Source organism: Galleria mellonella, unplaced genomic scaffold, assembly GCF_026898425.1.
Source record: "Galleria mellonella isolate WM207_F2 unplaced genomic scaffold, CSIRO_AGI_GalMel_v1 utg65, whole genome shotgun sequence".
Taxonomy (NCBI): domain Eukaryota; kingdom Metazoa; phylum Arthropoda; class Insecta; order Lepidoptera; family Pyralidae; genus Galleria; species Galleria mellonella.
In genome coordinates this window covers 5,766,418-5,785,410 of record NW_026442138.1, presented here as the reverse complement: position 1 = coordinate 5,785,410, position 18,993 = coordinate 5,766,418, and the positions used below count along the sequence as shown (strand labels likewise).

The 18,993-nt window shown below is 32.5% G+C and overlaps 1 protein-coding gene across 1 annotated transcript in view; it reads right to left on the bottom strand.

Annotated features, from left to right (window-relative positions):
- Positions 1 to 2,378: 2,378 nt before the first annotated feature.
- LOC113519786 (carboxylic ester hydrolase-like) overlaps positions 2,379 to 18,993 on the bottom strand; it is a 29,345-nt gene continuing 12,730 nt past the window's right edge. Inside the window, exons 3-11 of the mRNA XM_026904992.3 lie at positions 13,505 to 13,743; positions 13,009 to 13,203; positions 11,975 to 12,170; positions 11,531 to 11,665; positions 10,761 to 10,896; positions 9,778 to 10,011; positions 4,477 to 4,652; positions 3,533 to 3,816; positions 2,379 to 3,326 (exon numbers count right to left, since the gene is read on the bottom strand). Coding sequence (XP_026760793.1) covers positions 3,149 to 3,326; positions 3,533 to 3,816; positions 4,477 to 4,652; positions 9,778 to 10,011; positions 10,761 to 10,896; positions 11,531 to 11,665; positions 11,975 to 12,170; positions 13,009 to 13,203; positions 13,505 to 13,743 — 1,773 coding nt within the window. The 3' untranslated portion in view covers positions 2,379 to 3,148. The remainder of the gene's footprint in view (positions 3,327 to 3,532; positions 3,817 to 4,476; positions 4,653 to 9,777; positions 10,012 to 10,760; positions 10,897 to 11,530; positions 11,666 to 11,974; positions 12,171 to 13,008; positions 13,204 to 13,504; positions 13,744 to 18,993) is intronic.

The window sequence follows — 18,993 nt, the reverse complement described above, 5'->3', positions numbered from 1 at the left end:
AAAAACATTTACCAACCTTGGACTGGGAAAATCTCAGATAAAAAAAATTGAAATTAAAATAAACTGTAAATACGTAAAAATATTAGATAGGTAGGTAGGTACTTGCCTATTAACGATAGAGTGATCTCAACATTTGCTTTTATTTTTCTCGAGTCTTGTATGACAAATGGAAAATGTTGAGCATGTGTCGGTTATTTGTGATATGCAGATTGGTACAGTGCGTAGAAAGTATCTAGTTAAGTGTAAATCGATATTGTAGTTACCTCGTTTATATTGTTGTGAAAACCTAACTTGATTGTTAATTAATAGCTTATCAGACTTAGATAACGAGTCTGTGTGCGACATTAATAATAGGTACCTACAGTTTTTATACATAGAAAAGATTAGTACCTGCTGTTGTTTCTATATGAATTTCGGTATAGCCACAGACGATAATATTAGTAGTATTTTCCATGTTTGAGACTTATTCACCTATCATTGATTAATGTATGACTACATAAAAAAATATGTAAGTCTAATATTATTATAATTTACCTAAATTATTTTTTTCAGATTTCACTTAGTTTCTAAATTTATTTGACGATCTTGGTGCTGTAGCGAATAAACATACTGCTTCATCTTACGATGATTGTGGGTTTGATTCCTCAACATTACAAACATTTGTATTCATGAGTATCTCTATATGTATGTCTAAGTACAATATACATGTATTTATAAAAAAAAATGCATTTACAATTGTAAATGCATGTTTTTTTAATGCTGCTTTTATCCTCATCTATCATCAATTATTGGTATATAATGACCGCACAGGCGGAAATTTATTTTGTTTTCACCTATTAAAAATAGACCAGTTCCACTTGTCCCTACCAACGTTTCCCCACTGGAGGATAAGAGAAGAATTTTATTCAACCTTTCTCCACTGGCAGAGATAAATAGAAAATTATTTCCACTTATTCCTACAGAGCGTTTTTGTTTATAATTGTAGTCCTGTACATAATTACTTCAAGGTATGTTTTAGTATAAATAACTTTTATTAAAGTAGCTTCTCTATGTGTATCTCTATTTCACTAAATAAAATGTGCCACTAAGCTTTTGCGATTTTTTGCATAACTTTCTTTAAGCTTAAATTAAAACATCCTGAATCTAACTGGTTATTAATTTTGTTTAGAATGATTGTAAAATACTTTACGAACTTGAAAATGTTTTATGATGATAAATTGATATTTGTTTAGAAGAATAGTTTATTTCGAGGTAATATGACTTGGATAATAGGCGGAGAATATGTTTTCTTTAATGGGTGATAATGGAATGGTATCCCTGCCCGTGCTATCGGTATACGCTGGCGGGGCGCCAGTGAGTGATGATGATAGGTGACGATAATAGCAGATCAGTTAGTCCATCGTGACGAATTCCAATAGAATTAACCATGGTTTCCAGAGGGTACGGCGTGGAGGTCGACCTGATAGTGTGTATTGCTAGCAATGAGTCAGTTAGACCCCATTACTAACAAGCCCTTTCCGGGGGAGAAGGGATTCTTAGTAATGGCAATTAGTAGCCCTATTGCTAGCAATATACCCTGTCAAGTCGACCTCCTCCTAGTTCCCCCTGGAAACTATCGTGATTAATTTTTGTTAGATTCGTCACAGTGGGCTAACTGACCTGCTTCATCCTCACCTATCATTCCTCACTGGTGCCCTGCCAGTGTACCGATAGTGTAGGCGGAGTTATTATTGTTAAGAACCTCCTTGGTTCAATGGCAGGCGATATGCATTCTAGCAGCGTTTGTCAATGTAAAATAAAAAAAAAATAAAATAAAATAAAAATGTCTGATTACCCTTTTGTCTTACATACTATGAACATTGACTGAACTTACTGACTAATATTAACTAGTGTAGGTAACCAAAATCCTAGTTCTGGTTTTCCTTAATACTAATCCTGATTCCGTCGTTGCTTAATACTGGTGAGTGCTACAACCTATATTAATTATTCCATTATCATCCATTATTACATTGCAGAAGAATAGATAGTCAATATCTTAATGTATACAAGTCGCGATTCATGCTAACCTCCGTAATCACATATATTATATGATAATATTATCTAAGAATTATTGAATTAACTTTAGTAGTTACTTTAATACTTAAGTTTAATAAATAATTACTTTAGTAATTATTTATTAAACTTTAATACACCTAGATAGGAAACTTAATAGTCGAGGAATTGGCAGCGCGTCCCTCTTAAAACCTCATAAAATCCTAACCCACAGAGTACATTATTACTATTAGTACCACTGGCAATAATCCCCTAACCCCCCCCCCCCCCCCCCCCCCCCCCCCCCCCCCCCCCCCCCCCCCCCCCCCCCCCCCCCCCCAATAACTTCAAATAGATAACATAAAATATTATATTCATGATTTTTTTTTCATTTTAAACAGAATAAAAGAAATTTAAAAGAACGTAACATGTAAACTGTTTGGATTAATGTGAATTCGTGTGGTTTCATTAAAATTATTGTATTTTGAAGTAGAGGAAGAAAAGGGGACGCATAATAACTTATGTCCAGCAATGGGACAATAATCACTCATTATTGTCCCATTGCTGGACATGGGTCATTTCCCATAGATGAGAATCACTACCATGTTAGTCTTATGGCATCCTTGAAAAAGGAGTGATGATGGAGACGAATTAAGCATATTCGTACTCTGTCAGTTTATACTTAATTCCTTTTCAAATTTACAAAGATGACAAACATAGCTGACAAACATTTGGTAGAATTTGGAATTTTACTGTATAAGGGAAAACACTAAACATCTGTTTTATTTGACATACTTTTTAGATGTCCGATCTAGAAAGCTTTGCTTTTTAAAAAACAATAATCAGAAATTTTGTTTTCTAGATTCTTTATAATATCTAATATTGACACAAACGTTTCTTTTTGTACCAACGGTACGGAATCCTAGCTAATAAGTATTAATTACTATTTGGTAAGCATTCGTACTTTGTAATCCAGCTAGAACTGAGATCCAATGGTCCTTTTTACACAATTGTAGCACAAACGTGTTCACATATTTTGCACTACACTAGACTTACTTCATATCTATCACCGAAATTTGTAAGTCATTATCTAATTCCAATGTTCTGTCACTTATTTTCATGATTTGGCATAATTTTCATACATCCAATCCCAGAAACGCACCCTTATAGATTCTGGATCTTTTTCTAATGTGAATTTACTATTAATATTGAGGTAGTCGATGTGAGTCGTATCATTTACTGGAAGCCATTTGAAATCCACCACGGATTCGTAGTCTACAGGTGGCGTTGGATTGCTAAAACAAAAACAATGAAAACAATTACTATCTTGATTCTCAATACCAATATATTTAGAAAATTTATTAATGTTATTTATTTAATATTTGATTTAATTATAAATTCTTCTTAACTTTTAATACTTCGTCTTTACTTTACTCAATGAGAATAAGTGTTTGACAGAATTTGATACAAGATATTGCATCTATCGTGTATCTGCACTTACCCAGTTTTGGCAAAATTTGTCCACAACTGAATCATTCGTTTGGAAACAGCTAACTCTGGAGAATCCTCGTCTAGTCTGTAGTTCAACCTCGAGAAGTAGAAGAGGTAACCCATTTCGTCTCCGTGGCATGCACCGGGGTGAGTAATACCCATCATGCGCTTGAAAAGCCCTAGAGCACCGTCGAAAGCAAATCTATACACGTAGGTAGGGCTAGTTCTATTTGTTTCAGCCTGTAGTCGTATGGTCTCCAATAAAGGTCGAAGGAACATTATATCAGTGAAAAGCTGAAAAAATATAATTATATATGTATAAATATCGTTAGTCAGCTCTTGTACTTATCTCTATTACGCGTCTTCGAGTTGGGACTGCTGAATATAGGCCTCCTACTATTGGGGGTTATTCAGTATTAGCCATGCTTGGCAGGCGGGTTGACAACCGCAGTTAGACTTTCATTGACGCCGCTGCCCATACCTCGACCATAAATTTCCCTTAGTCGTCCCTTACGACACCCACAGGAAAGAAAGGAGTGGCCCATTCTATGTTGGGGCCGGCCACACTGCGTACTTGTACTAAGATATACTGACTGTGTGGTAAGGTGTAATACATAAAGTGAAATATTGACTGTGATACTTTAGTGTTCGTGTATACTTCATAATTAGTTTACATAGTAACATTTATTATATAATACAAGAACTGCAACAATATAACCGGAGTAAGGTTTTAAAAAGCTAAGCAAATAAACATGCACGAAGTATGTCTGTATGTCCCGCGACCTTTGATTAAAAACTAATGATTTTCTTTTTATACAGGAGCTAAGAAAAAAATAATTATAAAGGCAATCAAATTACAATAACAACACAGATTCGTTTAAGAGCTAAGAGCAAGAATTGAAATTCATTGTTTTCATTAACATATTTTTGTTAAAATTTTAAATATATACTTACATCAATGAGGCTGTTTATATTGTGCATATCGACTGGCCGATGTTGGAAGTAGGAAGCCCTAATCATGGCAGCTATCTTCTTAACAGTCTTCTCGTCATGTGAACTGAGTTCTGGTGGTACCACTCGTTCAAACTCACGATCTAACTCGCTTAATAGCTTTGGATCTCGTTGAAGCCCTGAAAACATATTTTATCTCTTTAATTTCTTGATAACAAGTTATTACTGTAGTCAATAACGCCAATGACATCAGCGTTCCACGAATGTTTATGGCATCCTGAAAAAACTTTTATATGGCCTTGTTCTACAATCTATACGGTCATAAAATAGAGAATGGTACCAGGATCGCTAGGCTTTCATCATTTTATTAAAGTTTAGATATTTTGGGACATGTAAGATAGTAGAAAAAAAACGAATGGACTTCAGCTAAATTAAGTTTTTGCCACTAAGGCAGATAACAAGTAGTAAAGATGCAGAACCATAATGTTACTTAAGTACATTAAAGTATTATGTTTGTTATATTCAATACTATTCAATTAGAAACACATGTATACTATTGTCAAACATTTTCTTTACCAACTGTTTTAAAGATACATAATTGGGATAACTCAAGATTATCATAGTATATTGATCTAGAACGAAACTCGTCTTAAATAGCGTTATTCACGACGGATTGCGAGTGGTGCAATGAGAGAATGTGTGAGGACGAATGGGCATCATGTATAACAAAAGTACAATGAAAATAAAGATAGACTAGATAGGTAAAAAATTGAATTTAAATATGTTTAGCACGATGAAGTAACAATCATATAAAGAATTTTACAAAGTTATTCATAGGTATCTAAAATATTATTATCTACAGTCATAAACGCGACCCTAAATGTGTGGTAACATAGTTAATAATGTCATGGTTTATTGAACTGTCCTCGCTTAAGGTTAACATATTATTGACCTAACAATTACATAACATGGTAAGTGCCTAACATTGAGATAAAAAGGTAAAGACCCAAATACTAGAAAGTAGCACAAATATGACATAATCTCATAATGTTACTATTATGTAAATGCGGGCATCACTAGTTCGGTTGTCGGTCAGCACTCGTGGTTTCTCCGAAGCGAATACCATAATGTACTGATGTAATTTTAACTTGTATACTTGTTGATAAACAATTGCAAGTCTGTTACAATTAATTGCTTTTACGTTGCCATTCAATTAAACACATTGCGTAATCGAATAGGTTTGTAAGATTTGTCCGTTCTTTTTGTACTTCACTATTAGAACAAGTAATACTCGTATAAAAACAATTTATCTACCTATAAATTGTTCTCAAATTTAGTCAAGCTATAAAGGAATGCTTTAAAAATTTTCTCGCACGTTTACATTAGACCAAAATTGATGACACAGGACGAGAATTCGTTCCCTTGGTCTAACGCTTATAGGTATCTTAAATTTATTTGCCACGTTCAATCCACGAGATCCATAAAAATCACTATAAACTACAGGGAGAATGTTTAAAGGATATTGATTATCTAGTAAGCATTAGTCCACTAGATGTAGGCATAGGGAGGAAATTATTTTTAATCAGGACTAACAGAGTCATTGTTAAGTCAGATAGTGGAGCGACGTAAGATTTATACGTCGGAATCCAGGGCCAGTTAATGCATCTTCATATAAATTTTTGAAATGTGTTTTTAACAGTATATAGAAAAATCTTAAAAAAATTGTTTTGGCCAATCTCAATTTTTTAATTACAAAAATAAATAATTATTAATATTTTGGAGATTTTTTTTATTTTCATTAAATTTATATTTTGAAAAGGAGAACTAATTAAAAACTTGTCCTTGGGGCTCAAGGGACTATAGGTACAAAGGTGCGTTTTAAGAAAACATCTTTGATCTTTGTTTATTTGCAACTTATGTATATTTATTATTGTGCAGTTCATGCGATAATAGTTAATTACTGAACATAATTGTGTTTTATAAGCAGTCGAACAGTTTTTATGAAGATTCATTGACTGGCCCTGGATTCCGAGATTTTACAATTTTTATGCCTTACGGCGCTCCACTAAGAGACAAACATCGTGAGAAATAGGTGTTCATCCCGTTAGACTGATTAACTGACCTGCTTTCATACCCGTCCGTTATGGCTCACTAGTAATTTGTCTGTGTAAACATTACCTTTAAGTATTACCATTTCATTTTTATTCACATAAAAAAACCGGCTAAGTGAGAGTCGGATTCATCCACTGAGGGTTCTATATAAATTATTATTAAAATAATTCTTATTACGTAACTACAAATTTACGATTTTTGGATTTTTCTCTTTACTTGTGTTATAGTATATTGCTTTATACCAATTTCATCATTCTAGGGTAACGGAAAGTACCCTATAGATTTTAATTCTCTTTCAAATATTCAAATATACGCTATAAACGGCCCTAGTTTATGGACGCGTTGAATTAGAAGTTTGATTATTTTATATCTTCAAGGAATTGTAGACTTAAATATTTTAATATTCACTTCAGCTAGATTTCTCTACATGTTCTAAAAAAAAAGGATGGTTGGATAGACAGATGGATTTTAAAGCGATTTTATAGGGGTTTCGTTTTTTCTTTTAGAGCACGATAGCCTAAAATCAGCTTATTAGGTATCTGGTAAAGATCAGCACGCTTTAAGTTCTCAGTAGCCGCAAGGTATTGGAGGTCCCATAATCGACACTTATATTGTGAAGTGTATATAGACAGACGACAATTCTGTCATCACTTTCTATTAGGCAGGCCGTCAGTTCTGTAGGCAAATTTTTACTATTAATAACTGTATTATTACTGTAAGTATTTTGGGCTCTCTTATTCTATAAATTCAAAATGGTGATAACTCATTGGGTATATCGACATTTTCTATAGCTAATCTTTAAATCGAATTAAAAGGGCGGAACCCAATGTGCACGTTGCCAATTTAGGCAATTACAGAAAGGATTAATGATTTCGTAAAAATGGCTATCAAAGGTTGAGTTATACAAATATTTGAACCTTGATCTGCGTATCGAATATTGTGTAATAACAAATTCGTGATTCACACTACATGACCAAAAATTACTTAATAGTTCAACATGGCGTCGACGCGGAACGGTCAGATTACGTGTTTTATTACAGCGTCCTACCTTTGGCTGTGTCATGGACGAAGACATCCGTAAATGTCCCTATAATTGTGAATGTATAGTGTAATTTCAGTCGCACAACAGTTATCTAAGTTGTTACGTGGCGTCGTAGAGGAATGTTCATGTCGCGTGATTTCTTGGTGCATGATTACTGTGAAATGTAAAAACTAATCTTGTGTATCTACTACGTAGTTATATATAGTTTAAATAATAGACCTATATATTTTATTTAATGAAAAAGTCATGATAAACCGCAATCTGCGTAGTTATTTTAACGATTTATTAACCAGTGTGGTAAAGACCTATTACAGTCTACGGTTGAACCTTGCGACGTTTTCCCATTAGTAGAGAAAGATATTAGTCTACTATAGAGAGAGCCTTCTCTCTCTCTCTCTCTATCCCTTATCTTTCTTCTCTCTTATCTCTCTATATCTTGCAAAAATAGTATAATCGCTCTCTCTATTCTTTTTACTGCAGTTGCAATAAGAAAGTGTACACTTTATGTTAATGATCCACTTATAATTATTTATACTTAGGAAATGATTATTAGAAGTAGTTATTAATTTTTATTCATATATTGCGATGACTGAGATAATCTATTTACGTACTTACACACAATATGGTGCTACAACATTGACATGATTTAATTTGTAGACCGTAGGTATTACCCTTAATTAATGATTTGTAGTTACAACAGAATTTAAAGTCTTGGTAACCGCTGGTATTGTCTTTATTATATTGTATATGTACTCTATGAATTGCCTATGAGTAGAGACGTCCACCTAGCCTATTGATTAAGGACCATACCTTCATTATGATTCAGATGTAAATAATTTAAGTTCTTATGCCAAAACAAATTTTTATATCATATTAGTTAAATGCAAACGATTTGGAATACTAAAGGAAAATCTAATATAAAATAAACGTTTTATTAATTATGAACTCCAAGGACGGTCACAGAATTTGCGTCCGCACCCACGCTGAGTTCCGTTTGCTTACGAAACGTTTCTAGGGATTTCCGCACTTTTACCGTAGCTGGGTGACTGGAAAATCACTAGTCGCACCCAAATGGCCATGTACGACATTCCTGATATCATTAATGCGAAATTTAAGCTAAGTTTAATTTTAATTTAATGTCTTTTATTCTTTTATCCATATGGTGATGGAGTAAGAAAACATAGTAACGTTTTCATCTTCAAGATTATTTAAAAGAGCTTTTGCATAAGCTTACCTAAATAAAAAGTTGATTTTAACTTTTTAGGCTTGATATCATAAAAAAAGTAATGCACAATACGTTAGTGTAAGATAAAGAAAATTAAATAAAACGCTATAGAAAATAAATGCTCTTCTTATGTACAAAGTTCCGTAATACCATTATGGTATTTGTAAATCTTTGTTTTAAAACTCACTTACATACTCATTATACATTTGTATACAATGTCCTAAGGGACATACCTGTCTCATTCTAGGAACTACGATTATAAATATGTTTAATTCATAAATAGGCCAAGCTGAGAATTGAATCCAGTATTACATTTATGCAAAGCGTCGTGACCACTACAATGCTATGGTAGTCGTCAAATCATTACGATTGAACCATTAATAATCTATATAAATAAAACAAGTTAGTTACGTCATTTATAACTCCAAAACGGCTGGACAGATTTTGAGGATCTATGATTTGTTGAATTTGTCTCCGCCTCTTTCAGCAGAATAACAATTAAAATATCGGAAGGATTCGTGTAAAAGAAAAAGAAAAAGAAAATACTTTAAATTATTAGGCGGTACGGAGTGCGCCGGGTCAGCTAGTATAGATATAGCAGAGTGGCTTACCAAGCGAATGATGACAGTTGGAATCAAAGTAAATAAATATTATACATTGGATTTTATCGGACTAACTTTAAGGGATTTTTAACCATGACCAGACATATATGCTTATTATTTCATAGTTTACCAAACACAATAACTTAACACACACGTTTATTCAGTTTTTTTCACGAGTGACATGAAGGATAATAACAGGTGGTAGCTCCATTAACCACTCTTAGACTTTATACTGATACTATCTATTCTTAATATTTAACGTATAATTGTAGTTTTCAATGACATATATTATTAGTAAGAAAGTAAGGATAAGGACAACTTACGTCTAAACAGTATGATTCCTTCCTGTGCATTGTAGCCTGTGAGTAAAGGAACATCTGCTCCTGGGAGAAGCTCCTTCGGATATGTAGTAAGGAAAGCCTCAGGCACGTCGGGCTCTACCACAGGCAGGAAAGGCAGCGCTACTGTACTTTGCAAGTCAGCGTTCTTTCCTATTGCACCGGTAAGCCGTGCTCCAGCTTTTATTATAAGCTCACTTGGAGTTGCTCTGAGATAGCCTACAATAGAAACAAAACAAGTAGATTGTTATAATTAGTTTTGTAGAGTCATTAGTTAATAGGTACATTCACGTTTGGTAAGAAATACTTATGGCATAGCATTTTTATATTGATTGTGGAAAATAAAAAAAATATCTCGAAAACAAAAAAATATCACAGGCAATATATATATTATATATTAATTTTAAAGATTAAAGAACAAGTATCTAACATATATATATATATATTAAATTATTATTATAATTTTAAAGAAAATAAAAAAAATATCTCGAAAACAAAAAAATCTGCATCACAGGCTATATATATATATATATATATATATATATATATATATATATATATATATATATATATATATATATATATATATATATATATATATTTCAGAACGCTCCATTAAAAAAACACCTCCTTAGTTTCTGTTGATAACTTAGATTTTATACCATAATAAATATTGGTATATATATGTACTTGTATGTAACATAATATAAAAAAGTTTTCTGGACTACTCAGTTCATACTTTAGATAGATAGATACTTTTTATTGTTTCCTCCAAAAGATTATTATAAATACAAACAATAAAACTTTAATAAAACCGTTAATATATATTGTATATACATACATTAACGGTTTTTTATATATAAGTATATTTTTAAATATTATTTTTTGTTTATGTGTGAGTTAATTTTGAATTTTAATAATTATTAATGTTCCTTACTGCAACTTGTAGAAATCACTTTCATACTTACCAAGCAATTCGGCTGTGTTATTTGTATCGATGCCTAACTCTCGGCCGAGTTCGAATGCCCGCGCTTGAGGGTTCTGCGCCAGTGCCCAAGGAGACAACGCCAAACCGCTTTGAGCAATAGCACCGTGGAAAAGACCCTATATACATATACATACAAATATTATGATGCAAATGTTTTAATTTGGAATATTACACAGACTAATCATTAATTGATACGAAGTAGAATTATATTACAACTGTACTAAAAAGAAATATCTAATGCTCACAGTTAATTAATTTAGATAATAGCAGTAGTTATTCGCAACATTGCCGGCGCAGAATCTTTTTTTTCGTTTTCATGGGAATTCTTAAAAATCCTTTTATGGGGAATCTCTAATTCTCCTAAGGCCTTAGGGTATTTTACTTGCTTGACTTTCTTAATGTAAGCACATTAAGAAAGGCCTCTATGTTCATCGCAACTTGGTGATTCGAATCATATTATTCGATCCATTTTTATATAACATATATCTACATTCGTTTATAATTTTCGTCAAAAATAAATAGGTATATAACACAGGTATATACCATAGTTGATGATCGGAACATAATGAGCCTCGATTACAGGTAAATAGTACCCAAACAACGCGAAGTTTTAGAAATAACTAAATACATAGAACTTGTCTTGTCGAACAAAACAACGTCATGTCTTGCTGTACAAATTATCTCAATTACATTTCTCAAATGTTACATAAACCTTTTTATGAAACATTCGTAACTAGATGTGTACATTACCTGCGACGAATTAGAGAGCATATGTAGATGTACAGAAGCCGCTCCAGCTGACTCGCCAAAGATGGTCACTCGATTTGGGTCGCCTCCGAAGCTTTCAATGTTATCTCGCACCCACTTCAGCGCCATCACTTGATCCTGTACAACGAGCGAGTCTTTATTTACAATTTCATAAGTACACTTTATATTTTAATGTAATAACGACTGGATTAACTTATATATATATATATATAATGTTTGTGAGTTAGATTCCTTTTTCTGGGGTTGTCAAAATAAATTAAATATCAAAGTAAATATATTATTTAGTTATTTAGACCATTATCAGTCATATCCTTAAAATATAAAATTTATTTATAAACAATATTTTGAAATACTATATCTCTAATTAATAGCATCTCTGGAAAAAGAGAAGAGAGAAATATAAATTAATAAACTTATTGTTAATACCTTAAGTCCCATATTTCCGGACACTTCCTCGGTTTCAAGACTTAAGAATCCTAATGCCCCCAGCCTGTAGTTGAGAGTGACGAGCACGACTCCGGCGCCCACAAGGTGATCCGGCCCGTAGAGAAATGCATTACCGGAGCCAACAGCAAAAGCGCCACCGTGTATCCATACCATTACTGCCAACTTCGGATTGTATCTAAAAATATTGGGCAAGAAAATAACATATATTGCATACACATACGGCTAAGTACGATGAACGATAAGGTACTACTCATGTCTATAGACGACGGTTACCACTTTCCATCAGGTGGGCCGTCAGCTTGTTTGCCATTCTAAGTTGTATTAAAAAAAAAACGGGCGGGTATTAATATTACCATACCATATTGACCGTCAATTGTTCACTGCTGGACATAGGCCTTCCTCTATAAGGGGGTTTTGCTAATAGTTACCGTGCTTGACAGGCGGGTTGGCAACCACATTTAGGCCTTGGAGATATTTTAAGAGGGACGCTGCAGCCTTCGACCATTAAACTTCCTTAGTCGCTTCTTAAGACACCCACGGAAAAGGAAAGGGTGACCTATTCTATGCCGGGCCCACACGGCGAGTGAAATAATAGGTAGATTCACCTAAACCTATCCAGACAAAGCGAACGGGCCCGTGCGTATTGCAAACGGATGTAGGCTAGTATTTTGTGATAATAATTGTGAGGCTTCATAATTTACTTGAAAAGTGTATTCCAGTTTAAATAGTTAAAATGTATGACAGTAAATTTACGTACTGTATACTGTGACTTAGAGCTTAGGGTCACAACAATTTTCAATACGCACAAGTAATATCAATTTGGACTGCATTGGTCATTTACTATAGGAAGGAGTACACGTTTTGTACCCTTATTTTTATATATGTATGTATATAGATTTTATACTCTCGCTGTATTATATATATAAATAAAAGAGAGACAAAATTCAATATTATTATTGTATCTATACTCGTATATACAAAAAACACTACTATTACATAAATAATTGTCTCACCCTGTGAGTTTGTCAGGTAGTGCTGGTGTGTACACATTGAGAAATAGACAATCTTCGTCGCCTTTGTAAGTGTCGAAGAGCATGAATCTGTGAGGGCAGACGGCGCCCTCCTCTAACGCGTCCCGAACACCCGACCACGGTTCCAGAGGAACTGGCGGTCGGAATCGGAGGGGACCGCGTGGTGGTTGCGCATATCTGGTAATAAAAAAAATCATCACAACATCTTTAAAATAAGAACTGGCGTCACTGTCGCTTGTTATATCATCAATACATATCTAATTTCACTTTACTCACATTGTCTATTTACCTTAGTTCTTACATAGACAACAAAATCTCTATTTGTTGTTTATGTAAGAACTAAAATTTATTTAACATTGGTAATGAATTTTTGTTTTGACAGATGTCGGACATTATCTATTTTAAATTGAGAATAAATAGTGGCTATTTTTGTATCAATTAAGTACTTTTGTCAAGTAGTTCAATGAATGTTCCTTACCTGATTCCTTTAAAACTATAGTAAGAGGTCTGTGACGTAGTCCTGGCGACTAGTTTCCTTCCTCTCAGTGTTCCAAGCTGGGTGGAGACAATCGGCCCTCCACCTACGCGCATTCGGTCTACTAGTGCATGCACGAGGCGGGCAGCGCGAGCGGGTACAGCTTGCAGCCGTCTTAACGCATGCTTCAATCCAACCGATTCACTTACAGTGCTAGATAGTCTACGCCATGCTCCTGTAACCTACCAAATAAAAGAGACAATGAATTAATATTTTTAAAACAAGGTTTTGTTAGATGAACTATAATTATATATTTATTATGGCGTTATGTTATAGCGAATCGTCATCAGTGAAGGATAAAATTATAATAATGCCAGGTCAGTTGGTCCATTGTGCCGAATTCATTAAAAATTGATCGCTTATGGTTTCTAGGATAGATTGCGTTTACGTTAACCTCGAGGTATATTCCTAGCAATGGGAATTAGGGACTACTCACATTTATTCAGCTCTATTCAACTTTTGTCCATAGAAAACAACGATTTTGTATGGAGACGTGTACGCGTCTATTCAACTTTCCACGTCTATTCTGCTTTCGCGACAATTCAGTATAAAATGAGGATAAATGTGTATTTATCATGCGAATGCTATAGGGAGCGTTCAGCGCTGTTCCGCCGCATTCACCATCGAACGCGGCGAAACAGCTCTTTACTTTTATGTTTCGCGATTCTTTTTTTGACTAGTTGCGACCTGTATTGTTTCTGCATTGATTTGATTTATTATTGCGTATTCATTATGTACGCAAGGATTAAAGAGTGCAGACGTATTTTATAGTAATTATAATTATTTTATTTTCACGAAATGCAGCATATTCAACGCTGTACGCAGTAGACAAGCGTTTCAGCGGAGATAGCACGCTATGAAGGCTTTTCTCATTCTTACGACGCCGTACGAGTCTGATAGAAGCAGAGTTGTATAAGTGTGACCAAAATCGTTCAGCGAAATGCGAATGGAGCTGAATAAGTGTGAGTAGTCCACCACATTATTAACAATTCCTTCTCTCTTTTTGAAATACATGATAGTGGAAAGTACTATAAAATTTTATGTCGCAAGAGTTGCCAAATTGTAAGTTACAGTGAGACGAATCGTAGGTATATTTGATTGCTATCGCCCATTTTAGAAATCTGTCCAGTTCATTAACATAACATTAGGCCTTTGAAAATAGCTATATCTGCTATTGCATCCGGCTGACCGGGCCATATTGATTTACTTGGATCAAAAAATATCCTATGTACTTCTCCATTCCAATTACTACGTGTATCACAAATTTTATGAATGGATGAATATTTATTTACAAGAAACATGGTAAGTACGTGCACAGATGTTAACAATAGGAATAAGTCCACATATTTCGTCATAATTGATCATATAAAATTTAAAATATCAATTAAAAACCTAAAAAGTATAAATGTTAATTTAATTGAGAATTAAAACAATTAGTAATGATAACAATTCTTATAAAAAATATACAAATATAATTTAATATTAAGACAGGTTCAGAGTGGTTCGATTTATACAAGTCAATGATATGATATAATGATAATCGATTGAGCCCAGGCTGAAATTAACTATCTCGGGGCCCGTAGGTAATACACGCTTTGCTATACCTATAAAAAAATTGTGTAATATTATTCTACATATAATGACTTGACACTCGTTACGAAATGTACTGAAATATGACGATATAATATATAAAAAAATACAATAGTTTAATGAAACTAGGATTTGTTAGATACGAATTTTCACATGTAATTTAATTTAAAAAATTTTCTCAAAAAAAAAATTATCGGGGCGCGGAGCCTGTTGTTAATAGCAGGCCTAATAACTACCTAATAGATAATCTGGCTATGAAATCTTTAAGGTACCGAGAGGTAATAAACAAATTAAAAAAAAACTAATAATCTCACTTTTACATTTATAATATGAGTAAGAGGATTTTTAATTATGTAAATGATCTTCCCTAATAACAAATCAATAACACTAACCAAACATAAATAAATAACTGAATAAGTGAATAATAATAATAACCACTTTCTAAGTTGAAAACAACAACTTTTTATTTTTAAATGTTAGGTATAAAAATTTGCATAGATTTTGTTAATTCGTATTGTTCTTCTTAACATTTGACCACATACAATATAAAAAGAAAATTGTAATATTGAAAACTAGGAAAATGACAATGAATATGATGACATTTTTATACCTCAGCACGGGAAATCTCTCTCTAGATAATGCAGATAAGAGACATAAAATTCTTCTGTTGTCTGTCTGTCGTAAAAAGTTCCTTATTTAAATTTAATATTCTCAAAAGTCATAGTCTATTTATAAGTTGAGTTTTACTAGTCTTACTTTTGTAAAAAAAACGTATAGAACAAGAATTAATAAATTAAGAAAATATAAGTATTTCTAGTGGTCGACCCCCCATTAGATAGCCGGATGACTTCAAACGTATTGCAGAAAGTCAGTGCAGGTGGCTCAAGTTCATTCCTAATGGTAGTCTATTGGGGAGGTCTGTAGATAGATAAATACTTTTTATTGTTTCCTCTAAAAGATTACAATAGTAAACTTATTATAAATACATATAAATAATTACAAGAAATAATCACAATGAGAAAACAATGGGTGACCTTATTTCTAAAAGCGATCTCTTCCAGGCAACCTTTGGTTGGAGAGGAGTAAGTAGGTCTATGTTCAGCAGTGAACAGATAATGGTTGAGATAATGATGGTGATGAATATCTTCACCCTAAGCTCGTATATCATAACAGGTAATAAATTATGATGAACCTCTTCTCTAGATGTAGTGAAAAAGAATACTTTTCTTATTGGATCAAAAATAAAGGTTAAAGTACATACCTACTATGAATTAAGTAATTGGTGCCACACTATAACAATTATATTGTTGCATGCAGTTAAATATAGGTATTAAAACAATTATAGTTGTGAGAAGTAGTAACACTCAATATAATAAAGAGTAGGGCTACACGCGATTACCAGATGACATACAAGTAATTGTTTTATGTCCCAGTTTAAGTAATAGTATAGGTTAACTTGACATTACTTTAAAATCCTGTAAAACTTAGAACAGAAAACTGTAAAGTAACTAAGTAGCTGGTGTAATTTATTTATGATCAGTGCCTATTATTTATAGAAACATAAAAAGTTCAATAATGGTTTATATTTACTTTTTGTACACATATTGCGTAAATAAGAATGTCGAACCAATTTAAAAGTCAGAAATATCGCGTAACGTGTTCACAAAAAATACAAGTGAAATAAGAATCTTTTCCTTTTTTAATCTTGAACTTCACATATTAAAACAGTGATTTAACTAATATTAATAACAATCAAACTTCATTGGAAAGATTCAATTAATTAAACCTAAATCATCTTAAATTACTCGCAACGGACCAATTGTATAATACATACTTACTTATATACATGTGTCCATATCGTCATAGTCGTAGAATACTGACGGATATGTATATTTAATGTTTGTCAGATCCGTCAGTATTCTACGACTAAGACGATATATGTGTTGGTCCTTTTTTAGTATTACATTACATCTAGTGATACCTAAAACCTGCTCGAATTTCATGATAATACCAATTCTAAGGTTGCGCAAGAAATTCTAGTTTAGTTATCTAATATCAAATATCAACCACAATTCGGAAGCAACGTACCTACTGCGACTGCGGTAGTCGCTAACCACCAGATTGTGGCAACGCTCCAAATATTTTATAAACCATGTAAGTTTCGCGTTTAGCTGAATAACTGAGATTGGAAATATTAATATTAAAAATTAGCTATTTCATTGGAAATAGTAAATTTTTTAATTAATAGGATTTGGTCTTGGTTCAAAATTTTGAATCGATTTTTTCATACATGATACATTTATTACAAACCAAAAGTTAAGCACAATCTCACGGTACAGCTTTCATAAATCGATCGTGTAACGAATGATTCAGATAAAACATATATTCAGCGTTTTTTTTTTTAATTTCTTTAAATCTGTTTAATCTTTTTATGGTAACGACGTAACAAATAAACATAATATACAACATATTAATTATTCGTACTAACAATTTTAAAAACGGCTGGTCAGTATTGTATTATTTATTACTAGCTTCTATAACAAATTTTAGAGAAAAAATATTCAACGTATAGACTTTTGAAATTTACGATTTTGTAATAGAATTTATAAATAATGTTAGGATTATTTAAATTTATTTGAATAGGTATCACATGTGATATTAAAATAAATATGTATCTTATTGTGATTGAAATTGAAAAGTTTGATGTTTTGCAAAGTTTGTCAGATGAATGACGCTGACCCCATTAAAAATGTAGATAATAATCAATCAGCCTTCCTTCAGCGCTAAAGGTCATCTGAATTATTGGTCAATATATCTCGAAAAACTTGCGACATAAAGCGCTATTGACTGCAACGACGACAAAGGATGTTCACTTGTATTTCTTAAGTTTCAAAATCAATGGATATAATAACATGTAGTCGTGCATAAGTGTTAAAATTACGAAACATACGTCTTTGTGAGAAAATACTTTAGCGTGTATTTTTTTTTAAGTTAATTTAGCCAAATGAACTTACTAAATTACTCTAAAAATTTATATACTGAATGTCCCTCTATCTATTTGGGGGTCGACCATTAGAAATATTTATATTTTCTATATATAGAGCATTACGTTGTTTGTGGCGATGGAGAAGAAATGTTCGAATAACAACCTCTTCTCTACAAACTTATCCTCTTATTCATAAAGATAAATATCTCCTACAAACCTACAAGTATTTTAACTATTAGTGTTTTATTATTGTCTTACAAAGCGATTTTAGCGTAAAACAAAAAGTAAAAAAATTCTATAGTTAAAATAGTTTTATCGGACAATTAGAGTTTATATGAATAAGGGGGTTAGTGTAGAGATATAGGATATAGTGATTATATACATACTCGATGTGTTCGTTGCATGTAAATGACGTAAACAGTAAGACAATATATAGGAGCAACTAATGTTTACATATACATGTGATAAATGACGGCAGCGTATGAGCTGCGGGTTAAAAGCCTACCAAATTTTTTAATTACTAAATAAATATTGGAATACAATTTTCATATTTTAATAATATATATTTGTAATTAGCAAACTGCTGTCAAAATACAAATAATAGTTATTGAAATAAAAGGTATATTCAATAAAGAATATATCTGATAATGTAATATTTCTTCAAGACATGATAAATAGTTACAGTAGATAAGACAAGATATACAGTATTGAAATTAACTAGTTATGACAACAATTTCAAAAATAAATATGTAGTTTCTTTGTTAGGTGATATTTTTGTAAAATAAAATAATATTTACATCGTAACATTTATTAATGTTCCATAAAAAATTCTGACAAAACTTAACATACCCTAAAA